Source organism: Ictalurus furcatus, chromosome 8 (assembly GCF_023375685.1).
Source record: "Ictalurus furcatus strain D&B chromosome 8, Billie_1.0, whole genome shotgun sequence".
In the NCBI taxonomy this organism is placed as follows: domain Eukaryota; kingdom Metazoa; phylum Chordata; class Actinopteri; order Siluriformes; family Ictaluridae; genus Ictalurus; species Ictalurus furcatus.
In genome coordinates, this window is record NC_071262.1 from 6363892 (window position 1) to 6379586 (window position 15695).

A 15695-nucleotide genomic window follows, 5' to 3' on the forward strand; every position below is an offset into this window, starting at 1 on the left:
AATAAATAACTATCATTTATAATATGTGTGAAAATATGTGTGAAAATGTATTTGCCCCTGTAGTTAGTCATTCCCCAAATCTATGAAACTGCATTCATAATGGGGTTCAGCTGGACTAGTCGCAACCAGGCCTGATTACTGCAAACCCTGTTCAATCAAATCAACACTTGAATAGAACTTTTTCAATAGTACAAAGTTGGTTAAAAGGTCTTGGCCACTAACACAATATGGCAAAATTGAAAGAAATTCCAGAAATAATGAAGTAGAAGATGATTGAAATGCATTAAAGCTATTTCAAAGGCTCTGGGATGCCAAAGAACCACAGTGATTGCCTTTATCTCCAAATGGAAAAACATGGCACATTAGTGAACCTTCCCAGAAGTTGCAGACCTTCCAAAATTCCTCCAAGAGCACAGCAACTACTCATCCAGCAAGTCACAAAAGAGCCAAGGACAACATCAAAAGTTACTACAGGCCTCTCTTGCATCAATAAAGGTCACTGTTCATGACTCCACTATCAGAAAGACGCTGGGCAAAAATGGCATTCATAGAAGTGTGGCAAGGCGAAAACCACTGCTAACCCAGAAGAACATTAATGCTCATCTGAATTTTGCCAAAACACACCTTGATGATCCTCAAACCTTTTGGGAGAATGTTCTGTGGATTGATGAGTCGAAAGTGGAACTGTTTGAAAGACGGGTCCTGTTACATCTTGCATAAACCAAACACAGAATTCCACAAAAAGATCATCAGACCTACAGTGAAGCATGGTGGAGGAAGTGTGATGGTGTGGGGATGCTTTGCTGCTTCAGGTTCTGGGCAACTTGCAGTGATTGAGTGAAACATGATTCTGCTCTCTACCAGAAAATCCTAAAAGTGAATGTCCTCTCTTCAGTCCGTAAGTTGAAACTGGATTATGCAGCAGAGCAATGTTCCGAAGCGCTGTACAAATAAAATTGAATTGAAAGCAGTCCTAGAAGTAAGTGAAAGACTGATCTCCAGTTCTTGGAAGCGTTTGGTTGCAGTTATTGCTGTTAAAGGTGGCACAACCAGATTTTAAGTTTAAGGGGGCAATTAGTTTTTCACATTGGTTGTAAGGAGTGTTGGATAAATTTTTTTGCTTCCATTTAAAAAAAGAAAAAAAGAAAATAAATAAAAACTGTATTGTGTTTAGTCAGGTTGTCTTTGTTTAATGTTGTATTTTGTTTGGAGATCTAAAACTATTTTATATGAGATGTGCATAAAAACAGAAGAAATCAGGGCAAATACTTTTTGACAGCACTGTAGGTACATAAGCTATTTAAACTTTACAGCATAATCTGTGAAAAAAATTTCGTCATTTATATGATTTGAAGCTGAATTCTTTAACATTCTTATGTGTAAATTTACACATACCCAGGAGCACGAGCAGGATATGGATGTTTTTCCTAACTTTTTTTGGATTGACCTTAATGGTAAATACCTTGTGTAAATGCTTCTGCGAATGATTTACAAAAAAATCAGTTTGTATCCAGATGAGGCCCATTATGTGGCTAAACTTAAATGGATATAGGCACTGGAACACAGGCGATTGTTTTTAAGACTATACAGGAAGCCTGGCTTCCTCTTAAGTTTAATTAAAATGCAGCAATGAAATGTTTACCAAAGTGTCTATATTACTAATCACTCTTGGTGTAATTCAATATTTTATCAAATCAAATAATGTAATATCGCACCGCAATATTGTGCTATTCTTTCATTAAACCCTTTTTGGTGGATTAAACTGTTTTCAGTGGATCGTGCAGCCTGTGTGAAAATCTCCTTTAAAGCCCCTGACACAGCACTCATAGACACAATGAAGCCTTGTGCATCTCTTAGTGTTTATTACATGTTTGTGTACATGGTGTTTTAATAGGCTGAAAGATTAACACTCTTTAGACAACAGTATTTTAACACATTGTTTTGAGTCCCTCCCGGTCACACAGGCTTAACTGGGGGTGTGGAGTGTGAGTGGGTGCATTGTGCACAGGAAAAAAAAAAACATTTCAACCTGTCCTTCCTCTGGGTGCATGGCTTCTGTTTATGCTGATTGGCACATCTCTTAAAGGGGCGGAACCTCGTAACCAACTGCCAATGACTGAAACAGGAATTAAGCTGTTTTAGCGGTCTTGCTACAGGGCAATAGATTGGCTGTGCTTAGTATTAAGATTTTGTGGACACTATAGAAGTGTTTATAAACACACAGTGGTGCTTGAAAGTTTGTGAAGTCTTTAGAATTTTCTATGTATTTGCATAAATATGACATAAAACATTATCAGATTTTCACACAAGTACTAAAAGTAAACAAAGAGAACCCAACTAATCAAACAAGACAAAAATATTATATTTGGTCATTTACTTATTGAGGAAAATGATCCAATATTACAGATCTGTGAGTGACAAAAATATGTGAACCTTTGTTTTCAGCATCTATTGTGACCCCCTTATGCAGCAATACTAACTAAATGTTTCCAGTAACTGTTGATCAATTCTGCACATTGGCTCGAAGGAATTTTAGCTCAGTAAAGAACAGCGTCATCTCTGGGATGTTGGTGGGCTTCCTCACATGAACTTCTTGCTTCAGGTCCTTCCACAACATTTCTATTGGACATTGACTTGGCCGTTCTAAAACATTAACTTTATTCTTTAACCATTCTTTGATAGAGCAACTTGTGTGTTTAGGGCCATTTTCTTGCTGCATGATCCACTTGCTCTTGAGATTCAGATTAGGGACAGATGTCCTGACATTTTCCTTTAGAATTCACTGATATAATTTAGAATTGATTGTTCCATCAATGATGCCAAGTCGTCCCGTCCCAGGTGCAGCAAAACAGGCCCAAACCATGATACTATCACCATCATGTTTCACAAATGGGATAACGTTCTTATGCTGGAATGCATATGTTTTCCCTTCTCCAAAGCCTTCTCATTTAAACCAAAATAATTTTTTGGTCTCATCCATCCACAAAACAGTTTTTCCAACAGCCTTCTGGCTTGTCCACATGATTGTTAGCAAACTGCAGAAGGGCAGCAATGTTCTTTTTGGAGAGCAGTGGCTTTCTCCAACCCTGCAATGCACGTCATTGTTGTTCAGTGTTCTCCTGATGGTGGACTCATGAACATTAACAATTTGAGAGAGGCCTTTAGCTGGTTAGAAGTTACCCTGGGTTCCTTTGTGATCTCGTGGACTATTACATATCTTGCTCTTGGCATGATCTTTGTTGGTCCACACTCCTGGGGAGAGTAACAATGGTCTTGAATTTCCTCCATTTGTACACAGTCCGTCTGACTGTGGATTGGTGGAGTCCAAACTTTTTAGAGATAGGTTTGTAGCCTTTTCCATTCTGATGAGCTTCAACACCTCTTTTTCTGATGTCCTCAGAAATCTCATTTTTTCATGACATGATACACTTCCTCAAACATGTGTTGTGAAGATCAGACACTGATAGATCCCGGTTCTTTAAGTAAAATAGGGTGTTGTTTTGACACTTGATTGTCATCCCATTGATTGAAAACACTTGACTCTAATTTAACCTTCAAAGTAACTGCTAATCCTAGAGGTTCACATACTTTTGCCACTCACAGATATGTAATATTGGATCATTTTCCTTAATAAATAAAATACAAAGTATTATATATAATAAGTATATATTATTGAGTATAAAGTGTACTGAATACTTATTTCCCGTCACTGTCTACCTAACTTATCATTTAATCTAAATTCATTATATAGAATTTCTTTTGACTCTTTTTTGATTTTTTATTTTTCCTGGGGAAGCATTATTGAATGTCTGTCCTTGGTGGTTTCTCTAGATTTTGAAAACAGCCCAGTGAGAAGTGTGCAGGTGGACCCTGCTTCCCTCACCAAGACTGATCAGCCCAGTAAAGAATCTAACTTGAAGCAAGTGTCCTCTCCAAGGCCAAAACGAGGGCGTCGGCGCACCGACGATGCTTTGCTCCGAGACTGGAGCTTCGCTTCTCCTCCTACTCCTCCTCCTCCTCCTCCTCCTCCTCCAGAATCCCCATCTTCCCCACTTTTGCCTGTTTTCCCGCTGAGGCGACCTCGGGGAAGGCCTCGTCTCAATCCTCTGCCTGAAGGTGGGGACCCAGACAACATTAGACTTGCTCAGCTGGCAGAGGGAGGAGACCTGGCCTCTGCAAAAAAGAGAAAGCGATGCAGGAACCGCAAGTACCAGAATGGGGAGTACATTACAGATAAGGAAAAGGAAGCCAACGGGGAGAATGAGGAGAGTTTTGTCGATGGAGAGAATGAAGAAACGGGTAAGTCAAATATGTTTTGAAGACCTGGGGTCTTGGGTATATAAACATTGTGTACACGTAAAAAGGTTTTTGACACTAGTTTTCACGCACACATGGGATATGCCTTCCTGTTTTTAATCCATTTGCCGGGTGAGTCTTGCTGCTTTTTTCACCACTAGGAATTTCTGCAATTTTTAAATATACTTTATTGGTTGCTATATTTTTCTTCTACTTTTCACCTGTTGCAACTTTTTTTGTAAGAATATATTTGTTTAAAGATAGCAAATGGAGGCCATTCTTACCATGTCTGCTCAAAATTCTCCAACAGGAAGTAATGATAAAAGTAACATCCTCAACATTTTGGCATAGCCATCCTTTACCTTATTCAGGTGTTGAGTGCAAGATGTTGAACTATTCTTCCATCATTAGTTTTACTTCTGAGAAGTGTAGATTAGAAGCTATACTGGCAGTGAAGTGCATTAGAAGTGCGCATCCAGACATTAGAGAAAAATAGTGATAGTGGGAGGAGTGTATATATAGTATAGCAGTCAGTAAGCCTTGGGTGCCCATGACTCTGTTGCTGGTTCACCAGTTGTCTTTCCTTGGACTACTTTTGGTAGGTACTAACCACTACATACTGGGAACACCTCACAATACCTCCCATTTTGAAGATGCTCTGACCAGTCAGCTATCCATCACAATTTGGCCCTAACACATCAAGTCTGAGAACTGTCTGTTCACTTACTACTTAATATAACCCACCCCCAGGTGCCATTGGAACAAAATAATCACTTACGTGTCAGTGGCCGATCTCTCTGTGTGTGTGTGTGTGTGTGTATGATTAATTTTATTTATGTATATGTGTGCGTGCGTGTGTGTGTGTGTGTGTGTGTGTGTATATATATATATATATATATATATATATATATATATATATATATATATATATATGTGTATATATGTATGTGTATATATATATATATATGTATATATATATGTATGTGTGAGTGTGTGTGTATTTATGTATATACACATATATGTTAATATTAGAGATGCACTGATGCATCGGCTGATAAAGGCTATTTTTCACGCTATCGGCCGATAGTTTAGAAACATCCGATGATCGGGGCACATTATATCGTGTCAATCAAAAGAGGGCGGGAAAACACATGGATGTCGTGCTGTGTGTAAGGATCATGTCACTTGTGTGGAATGATGACAATATTATATATGTGTGTATGTATGTGTGTGTGTATGTACATATATGTATATAATATTAGACACAACACACACACATACAGTGGTTTCTTCTTTTGTGATGCTTTTTCAGTTATTGTTTGTTTTGTTGTTGTTGTTTTTTTTGGGGGGGGGGGTCTCCTTTTAAGGAGGGAATTGCGTTAAGGTCTGGTGATTGACTTGGCCAGTCTTCATCCTGCTGCTACCATCACGAGTTACGTCATCAGTAATGGCAAATACGATTAGTGAGCAAAGATGGCAAAAGATTAGTGAGCCTGTTCCAGAAGCAGCCATGTAAGCCCAAGCCATGACACTACCTCCACCATGTTTCACAGATGAGCTTGTATGTTTTAGATCATGAGCAGATTCTTTCTTTCTCCACACTTTGGACTTCCCATCAATTTGGTCAGTTAATCTTGTGTCCAAAATGTTTGTGGCTCATCTATAAATTTCTTTGCAAATTTCAGTCCGGCTTTACGATTCTTACTGCTTATGAGTGGTTTGCATCTTGTGGTATGGCCTCTATATTTCTGCTCTTGAAGTTTTCTTCGAACGGTGGATTGTGATGCCTTCATGTTTACATCAAACATCAGAATGGGGAAAATTGTGTGACCACTGTGACTTTAACTATGACATGGTTGTTGATATCAGATGGGCTGCTTTGAGTATTTCAGAAACTGCTGATCTCCTGGGATTTTTACACACAACAGCCTCTAGAGTTTACACAAAATGGTGCGAAAAACAAAAAATCATGCTTGTGGAGGGTCTGCATTCTGAAACATCTTTTTGACAAGAGAAATCAGAGGAGAATGACCAGACTGGTTAGAGCTGACAAGAAGTCTATAGCGACTCAACTAAGCACTCTTTACAACCGTGGTGAACAGAAAAGCATCTAAAGAATGCACATCAAACCTTGAGGTAGATGGGCTACAACAACTGAACTAGCCCGTCCACCAGACGTAGTACCATATATAATGATACCTCTGGGTAAAATTATTTGTAAACAGTAGCAGGTAGTTGCTTTCACTATGCTGATGACACCACTGTATGTTTCAACAAAGCATGAGTGAAGAATACCAGCAGGAATATGTAAAGGACATTGGACACTGGATGCTGAGCAACTTCCTTCTGCTTAATTCTGAGCAATAAAATGTACTTCTACTTGGACCATATGGAGCTAGAAGTATGGCGTCATAAAATAAAGTATTTGACCCCTTCCTGATCTGTTTTGCATGTCACACTTAATTGCATCAGATCTTCAAACAGGTACTCAAAAGTTACTCAAACCCAATAATTTGTTCTCTCTCTCTGTTGAGCTGTACATATACTTTTCCTGCCTGATGCCAGATCCTGACACACTTCTACTGCTGTGGCTTTTCTGCTGTGCCCAATTCATCCTGGTGCTCTACTTCTGTTTGGAGCTTCTGCACTTCTGCTCTATGGATGGTCCCACATGGACCCTAAAGATTTGCACTTCCCAAAAATCAGTTTATGCCCAAGGTACACCTTTACATCAGTGGATAATCTTACTTGGATACCGTAGACTTGTGCTGCTGCTGTAATCAAAAACCTTTCTGTGGCAGGACTGGACTTTACTGCCCAGGAATCCAATCCAATAGGACTCCAATATGCTCATACTGAACATCCTTTCCATACACTTAGTATTATTGACCTTTTCTTTTACAACTGTATACTGTAATGATTTTACTCTTTTGAGTCTGGTTCCTCTCAGGTAGGGGTGTAAAGAAAAAACACTATTTGAATCGGAAAATCGGTCCAACAGTGTAGAATACATTTGAGTTTCAATCCTAGATCCGCTTCAAATTGAGAAGCCATGTAAAATTGATAGAAAATCTAAAATCGATGCAAATAACAATGTACAGTGTGTGTGTGTGAGAAAGAGTATGAGAAAGAAAGAAAGAAAAAAAGAGTGAGAGAGAGACCCCAAAAATGCACCGGCAAATCCTCCTTCCTCTCTCACCTACAACCTAATGCTTGGGCGATGTACATAGCTGTTGGATTCCCACTGCGGTGCTGCTGAAATGCCACCAGCTACTGAACTTATCCTCCCCAATCTTTATTTATCCACCACAATATGGCCTCCATGGATCTCGTCATAATGGTTACTGCAGCCGGACTGTTGATCACAACATACTCCCCTATGCAGGACAGTGTTCACTGTTTGCTGGTTAATGAACTCATTGAAGATTGACTTTTTGTGTCTGACTGAGACCTGGCAACAACCCAGTGATTTTTTCCCAATTAAACCAAGCAGTTCCACATGGTTTATTTCACATCAGCAAACCTTGTTCTTCCGGTTGTGGGGGTAGACTGTCTGTGATATAATGCTTCATCACCACAGCCACATCAGTCATATTCCTCATTTGAACTGCTGGCAGTACAACTAAATGACCCTGAACTACTATTACAGTCACTGTTCACAGTCCATCCAGATTATCTATTTTTTCTCACAGAGCTTGTGGCTTTACTTGCATCTTTCTGTGCAGTGTCCCCTTATCATACCTTAATGGGAGATTTTCCATTGACAACCGTGCGAACCATTTAACTAGTGATTTTAACTCCACTCTTAACTGTCACAGCATCAATCAGTTTGTTAATTTTCCAACACACAACAAAGGCCATATTCTGGATCTAGTCTGCTGTGTTGGGATCATATCACAAAATCTTACTGCCAGTTTCCCATCTCCTATCTGAGTTTCCCATCTCTGAACATAAAATTCTGCTTTTTGTTGCGTCTGTGCCCTTGAACAAGCTAGCAAACACATTAACCAAAGTGACCTCACCAGGTTGATTAAACCCCCTCCCCAGTCCTGTCTGCCATGCCTCTCCTGCTCACCTGATTGAGCATTACAACAATTCCCTTTCTGCTGTGCTTAACACTCTCGGCCCTGAAATCCCAAACTGTCTTTCATCTACTCTGCACCATGGTACACCTCTGAACTTCATCAGCTGAAAACCACAGGCCACCATCTTGAGCAACTCATTACTAAGACTGGTCTGGTTGTCACCTGCTTCGTTAAGAGCTTCCTCTCTACTGCTCCTCCTATTATGCATCGACTATCAGTTATCAAGAATAAACATGAGAACTTCACTACAATCAATAACTTACTTAAATCATGTGACACCCAAACATTCTACTGAACAATGCTCAGCCTTCTTGAAAATTTTCAAGTCTCAGATTGACACCATCTATAAACAACTTACCTCATCTGCCTATGTTCCTGGCAAAATATCCTGGATAGACACTCTGTGCCAGCTACCTTATTATCGGTCTTCAAGCCTATACATATTAATCATGTTTCTCAGTTAATTCAGAAATCTGCCTACCAGCTTAATCCATTTCCCACAAGTAAACTCAAAGCCTCTCTGTCCCCCTGATAACTGCAATAATTAACTCTTCCCTCACTTGTGGTATTGTAAAAACTGCTGTAGTTACACCTGTTCTAAAAAAGCCTGGTTCTGACCCAATTGACTAATATTAACAAGGCCTGTTATTAACAGGACCTGATCTGCCATTCCTCTCCAAAATACTGGAACAGCTGGTAGCTGCCAGGCTCCAGTTGCATCTTGATCACAATAGACTCTCTGGGCCCTTTGCAACTTGTTTTTGACTCAAACACAGCACTGAAACCACTCAAGTGAAAATCACTGATGACATCCTCTGTGCTGCTAACTTTGGCCTACTATCTATCCTCATTCCCCATCTCCAGATCTGAGTCTTCTGCGGTTACACAGGGTGTCCCCCAAGTTTCAGTTCTGGGCCCATTGCTATTTATCATATCTCATTCCTCTGGGCAACATCATGGTCACCATGGTGGTCAAATCCACTGTTGCACAAATGACACAGAGTTCTCTACTGAGCTCCAAGCCTGACATCATCCTCCCTCTTACTGCCCTCACAGCTTCCTGACATCGCATCCTGGATGACCAACAACGTCCTCAAACTTAATGGCAATAAAAGCAAGGTTCTTCTCATTGGCCCCAAGTCCACAGAATCGAAAGCACACAAAGCACATCTGCATTGATGGCTGCCTGGAACCTGTTTCCTCCCAAGTCATGAGCCTTGGTTTGATTCTAGACAATGTGCCCATTGTCGAACCACACATCAAAAACGTATCCTGTACTGCTTTCTACAATCTCTGCAATATTTCCAGACTATGTCAGATTCGTTCTTAGCACAACACAGAATTTCTGATCCATTCTTTTGGTAAAATCTCAGACTGATTTCTGTAATTGTATTCTCTATGGCATGCCAAGTAAAATCCTAGTTTTTTACTTAGGATTCATAGGTTTCAACTAATTCAAAAGGCTGCTTTCCACATTTTCACCCTCAATAAGTCTAGCAAACACATCCCCCTCACACTTATTCAGCTTCACAGACTCTCCATCCAATACCTGATTGATTTAAAAGTCCTGCTGCTCACTTTTAAAGCCCTTCAAAACCTTGCCCCTTTTACCTCTCTGACTTCCTCCAGGTTTACAAACCCTTCTTGCACCCTGCAATCCTCCTCCGCTATCCTACTGATTGTTCCACCTTGCTGTCTGTATTATGGGTGCTTGGTCTTTCAGCTGCACTGCTCCCAGACTCTGGAACTTTCTTCCTCTACAGATCTGTTAACTGGACTTGTTTTTATTTAAATCCCACCTAAAACTCATTTGTTTAAGTTGGCCTAATATGTCTGATATGACTTCTTTTTTATTTCTACCTAATTTTAACCTTGGCTTTGCATTGTAAAGTGATCTTGAGTGTTTTGAAAGGTGGCCATAAATAAAATGCATTATTGTTATTTATTATTACTTCTCTATGTAGTTTGTAGTTTGTCATGTGACCAAGAAACCAGAATGCGAAAAGTCTTTTGTCCTGAAGACTTTCATGTGGTGGAAAACCTAAATTGAATTGAACCAGATCTTATCCATATCAAATCCTCTGCTGGGATTTTGATGCATGACAGTCTCTAGAGTTTACTCTGAATGGTGCAATAAAAAAAATCATCCAGTGAGGAGCAGTTCTGTGGACAAAAATGCCTTGTTGATGAGAGAGGTAAATGAAGAATGGCAAGACTGGTTCAAGGTGACATATAGACTACAGTCATTCAGATGACCATTCTGTTCAATTGTAGTGAGCAGAAAAGCATCTCAAAATCACAACACATCGAACCTTGAGGCAGATGGTTACAACAGATCATGTCAGGTTCAATTTCTATAAGCCAAGAACAGAAAGCTGAGGCTGCAGTGGGCACGGGGTCACAAAAACTGGACAGTTAAAGACTGGAAAAACATAGCGTGGTCTGATGTATCACAATTTCTGCTGATGCACACAGCGTGAATCTATGGACCCAGCCTGCCTTGTGTCAACCGTCCAGGCTGGTGGAGGTGGTGCAATGGTGTGGGGAATGTTTTCTTGGCACACTTTGGTCCATTAATTCCAGTTAATCAGTGCTTGAATGCCATAGCCTATTTGAGTATTGTTGCTGACCATGTGCATCACTTTATGGTCACAATTCCTCCCATCTATCAAGCTACTTCCAGCATGATAATGCACCATGTTACAAAGAAAAATTCGTCTCAAACTGGTTTCATGAACAAGACAAAGAGTTCAGTGTTCTTCATTGGCCTTCCCAGTCAATGGATCTGAATACAATAAAACACCTTTGGGGAAGGGATCTCGAACAAGGAAGACTCAATGCCATGTCATACCCTGTGAACAGTGCTTGATTGGAGACAGTTTCCTACAACAAGACAATGCAGTTCCTACAAACTATGCAAGAAATATTTAGAGAAGAAGCAGTTTGCCGGTATTCTATCTATAATGGTCTGGCCTGTGCAGTCACCAGATCTAAACCCTGTTGAGCTGTTGTGGGACCAGCTTGACCATATGGCTCTTAAAAAGTGCCCATCAAGCCAGTTCAATTTCAGCACAAACTTCAGTTCTAGAAGTGAGTTTTCATGGAAAATGTGAAAAATTCCCCAATTTTTGACTGGTAGCATATACAAATATGTATGCAGATGGGTGACATTGGGACTGGGATCCCAATGGGAGTAACGTGGGAGTGTACTAGACACAGTGTTGTGCTCACCTGTGATGAGTGTATTGCATATATTGAAACATCTTCAGTATATACTAACATACACACACAATTTATATATGTGCAGTCCCCTCCGAAACTATTGGAACGGTAAGGCCAATTTGACATTTTAACAATCAAGAAATTTGAGTTTCAGATCAAAAGATGAATATGAGAAGAGAGTGTTAAATTTTAGCTTTTACTTCCTGGTATTTATGTGTAGATGTGTTAAAGGACATAGAACATAGCACATTTTGTATCAGACCATCCCATTTGTAGGCAAGCAAAAATATTGGATGTGACTGACAGGTTTTCCTTGTTACCCAGGTGTGTCCTGTTAGATTGATTGTTTAAACAACAAATAGCTCTGAACATCTACTCTTGGTTAAAACCAAGAGTAGATGTTCAGAGCTAAAGCCTTCAGTTTCACCTGTGAAGACTGTTTTTGTTGTTAAAAAGGATAAGCCAACATGAAGATCAGAGAGCTGTCTATGAGAGAAAAACAAGTCATTTTGAAACTGAGAAAAGAGGGAATATCAATCAGAGGATTGCACAGACATTTGGCATAGCCAATACAATAATTTGGAATGTCCTGTAAAAGAAAGAAACCACTTGTGTACTGAGTAACAGACACAGAATCGGTCAGCCAAGGAAAACAACAGCTGATGACAGAAACATTGTAAGAGCTGTGAAGAAAACCCCCAAAACAACATTCAGTGGCATCACAAACAACCTCCACAGGGCAGGGGTTAAGGTCTCACAATCCACCGTTCGAAGAAGACTTCAAGAGCAGAAATATAGAGGCCCTACCACAAGATACAATCCACTCATCAGCAGTAAGAATCGTAAAGCTGGATTGAAATTCGCAAAGAAATACAGAGATGAGCCACAAAAGTTCTGGAATCAAGATTAACCTCTACCAAAGTGATAGAAAGGCCGAAATGTGGAGAAAGAAAGGATCTGCTCATGATCTATAACATATAAAGCTCATATGTGAAACATGGTGGACGTAGTATCGTGGCTAGAGTTAGTTAGAGTGGCCAAGTCAATCACCAGACCTTAAACCAATTGAGCAGCATTTCACCTCCTGAAAAGGAGACTGAAGGGAGGGAACCCCCCACAACAAACAACAACTGAGGCTGCGGTAAAAGCCTGGAAAATCATCACAGAAGAAGAAACCAACTATTTTTGATGTCAGTGAGATACAGGGTTGAAGCAGTTGTGGCAATCAAGGGATATGCCACCAAATATTCAGTATTATTTACTTTCATTTACTTCAAGACTTATCTGTTCCTATACTTTTGCTCACCTAAAAATGGGGGTGGTCTGATATACCAGGTTCTCATCACATATCCATCTTTTGATCTCAAACCCAAATCAAAAGATGAATTGGCCCTGCTGTTCCAATGTGGTATAAAAATAAAAAAAACTCTCCTGGAGAACATCCTCCTCTGGCTGATACTGGCAAAGAGAGAGGGGGGGGGGGGTGGTGGGAAGGGTATTTTAGTTATCAAACACTGTCTGACAATGAGTCTCCGGAGGTGCACTCCTAAACGCACGCACGTACACATACATATACACACACACACACACCCCTTATACTCTGAATGCAAGCATTAGTTTAAATTCACTGATATGGTGGCAGGCCAAAACGATTTATTAAAAGCATGAACATGTGAATAATTATTAGTGACATTAGGCTACATTTAGCTGACTAGACACAGGCTGAATGGCGATGCATGGTGGCCCATTCAGAGATAGTTTATAACGTTGCAATGCGTTAGCGTCTTTAATAAATAACCGGCTATTGCAAACATTACATGGAGCATAACATTAGCTGGTTTCACGGCCACAATGCCAGCAGCCTCAAACAAATATAACATAGGACCGTCTTTCAGGTGCTTTGCCAAATTCCAGGTGTTTCCTCACTTTGTTTGAAATGAACGATAGCATTGGTTGCACACCGGAAACCGACACTAGCTTTCCTCTCAACGAGTCAGGGCGGAGCTAAACTTGTTAAGCCAAGTTAAACTTCTGTAGTTTTTCCCGTGTGCTTGTAGGCGTTCCTCTTCTTCTTCACCACTTGTAGACCGACTAAAATACTTGCGCGTATTTGCTGCCCCCTTCAGGTCCGGAAGAATCTCAACATCGGTACTTTCATTACAAACGGTGCTAACGATACTGCAAGAACAAGTACCATCACGTTTTAAGAATGTTGGTACCGAAGTATCGGTTCTCGTGACATCCCTAATATATGTGTGTGTATGTATATGTGTGTGTGTGTGTGTGTGTGTGTGTGTATATATATATATATATATATATATATATATATATATATATATATATATATATATATATATATATATATATATAATATATATATATATATATATAATATATATATATATATATATATATATATATATATATATATATACACACACACACATGCTTGGCTTGTTAACATTGTCAGGTGGTTTACTGGTGGCATTTGTAGTTGAAATTTAAAATGTGGTATGTTTCACATAAATACTTTAGCCAGAGATAACCAGATACCTCGTCATTAAGCACATCCTGTACTACAAATGAATAGGAAGGCTGACTCATAGGACAGTCCCTGTTTTTACAGATGTGGACCCTCCTCTTAGTGCCACTTTGCCATCTGAAGATTCAAATCCTGACCTCAGCCCCAGGAAGTCCCTGAACACCCGCTCAGGGACCATCCGACTTCATGAGAGTCCATCCACCCAGGAATTTAACGACAAACCTCCAGGAAAAAGAAAGTTCAAAAGCAAGCACTTGTGTGATACTGAGGAACAGAAAAAGGTTGGCTCAATAAATGTCTACTCTTGATAAATCATGTCTGATTTATAACAGATGACTTCTTTTGATAAGTCTCTAATGGAGAAAGGTGGATTGTTACTTGGTCTTTCAGTGCCCTCTGCTGACAAATGGAAATCCTACCAAAAGCCATTAGTTGCTCTTTCTCAGTAGCTGGACCTTTACCATTCTTTTAATTTTATGTCCTTCTTGTAGCTGTCTCCTTACCTGATATCTACATTACAGCTCAAGATCAAACGAGGTCTTACGGGGAAGCGCTCCTCATCCTTCTCCGCAGATGAGGAAAGCCCTAAGGCCAAAAAACCTTCCACTCCTTTCTCTGCCTCAAAGGAATCATCATCTTCTGTTCCTAAGAAGAAAGGGCCTGGAAAAGGCGGGATCCCCGAATCTACACCAAGCCGTCCTGTACCTCCAGAGGTTCGCCGATTGATTGTGAACAAAAATGCAGGGGAGACTTTGTTACAAAGAGCTGCTAGGCTGGGATACCAGGTATAGTACTTTTTTCATATACTTCCATGGCAAATACACGTACAAGGAACAGAAAATACCTGTAAGTTACCTGTATCTGCTAGTGTTGTTTTACAGTGCTTCTACCAGACAGGGCATATGGTAACAAATCTGTGATCTCAAATTTTGCTGTTATCTCCATTACTAAGTTGTCCATATCATAACTAGTATTAAGATTTATTAGTATTTAAAAGCAGTACAAAGAGATACGTTTTTACCATGTCAACTTCGTTGTTGTTGTTGTTGTTTTTAAATATATGATCATTTTGAAATTGATGCCTGCAACACATTCCAAAAAAGTTAGGATGGGGGGGGCAATTCTGAAACAGTTTAGTTGCAAGGATTTTAGGTATTTCACCCTCTAGGTCCTCTAGGTATCATCAAAGGATTCAGGGAATCCAGATACATCTGTGTATAAAGGGCAAGGCCAAAAAAACACAATTGAATGCTTGTAACCTTTTGATTCCTCACGTGGTGCTGCATTTAAAAAATGGCATGGAAATACTTTGACAAACCATTATTAATAAACAGCGTTTGTCACCGCATAAACAAATCAAGCTCCTGTGAAGTGGACTGATGCATAGTGGAAACATGTAATGTGGTCTGATCAGGCACCCTTTCAGATTTTTTATGGAAATAATTTTTTATTATTTGTGTTCTTCAGGCCATTGGCAAAAATGACCAGATGGTTACTAACATAAAGTTCAAAAGTCAGGTTCAGGGTAGGAGGGGGTGGTGGTGTATGCT

The 15695-nt window shown here is 39.8% G+C and overlaps 1 protein-coding gene across 3 annotated transcripts in view; it reads left to right on the plus strand.

Annotated features, from left to right (window-relative positions):
* Positions 1–15695, plus strand: part of bcorl1 (BCL6 corepressor-like 1) — a 42657-nt gene that overhangs the window by 14658 nt on the left and 12304 nt on the right. For 2 of the 3 annotated variants that reach the window (XM_053630532.1, XM_053630531.1), the window contains 3 exons: positions 3832–4299; positions 14215–14426; positions 14667–14930. In XM_053630532.1, coding sequence (XP_053486507.1) covers positions 3832–4299; positions 14215–14426; positions 14667–14930 — 944 coding nt within the window. The remainder of the gene's footprint in view (positions 1–3831; positions 4300–14214; positions 14427–14666; positions 14931–15695) is intronic. The other variant, XM_053630533.1, reaches the window with a different exon arrangement.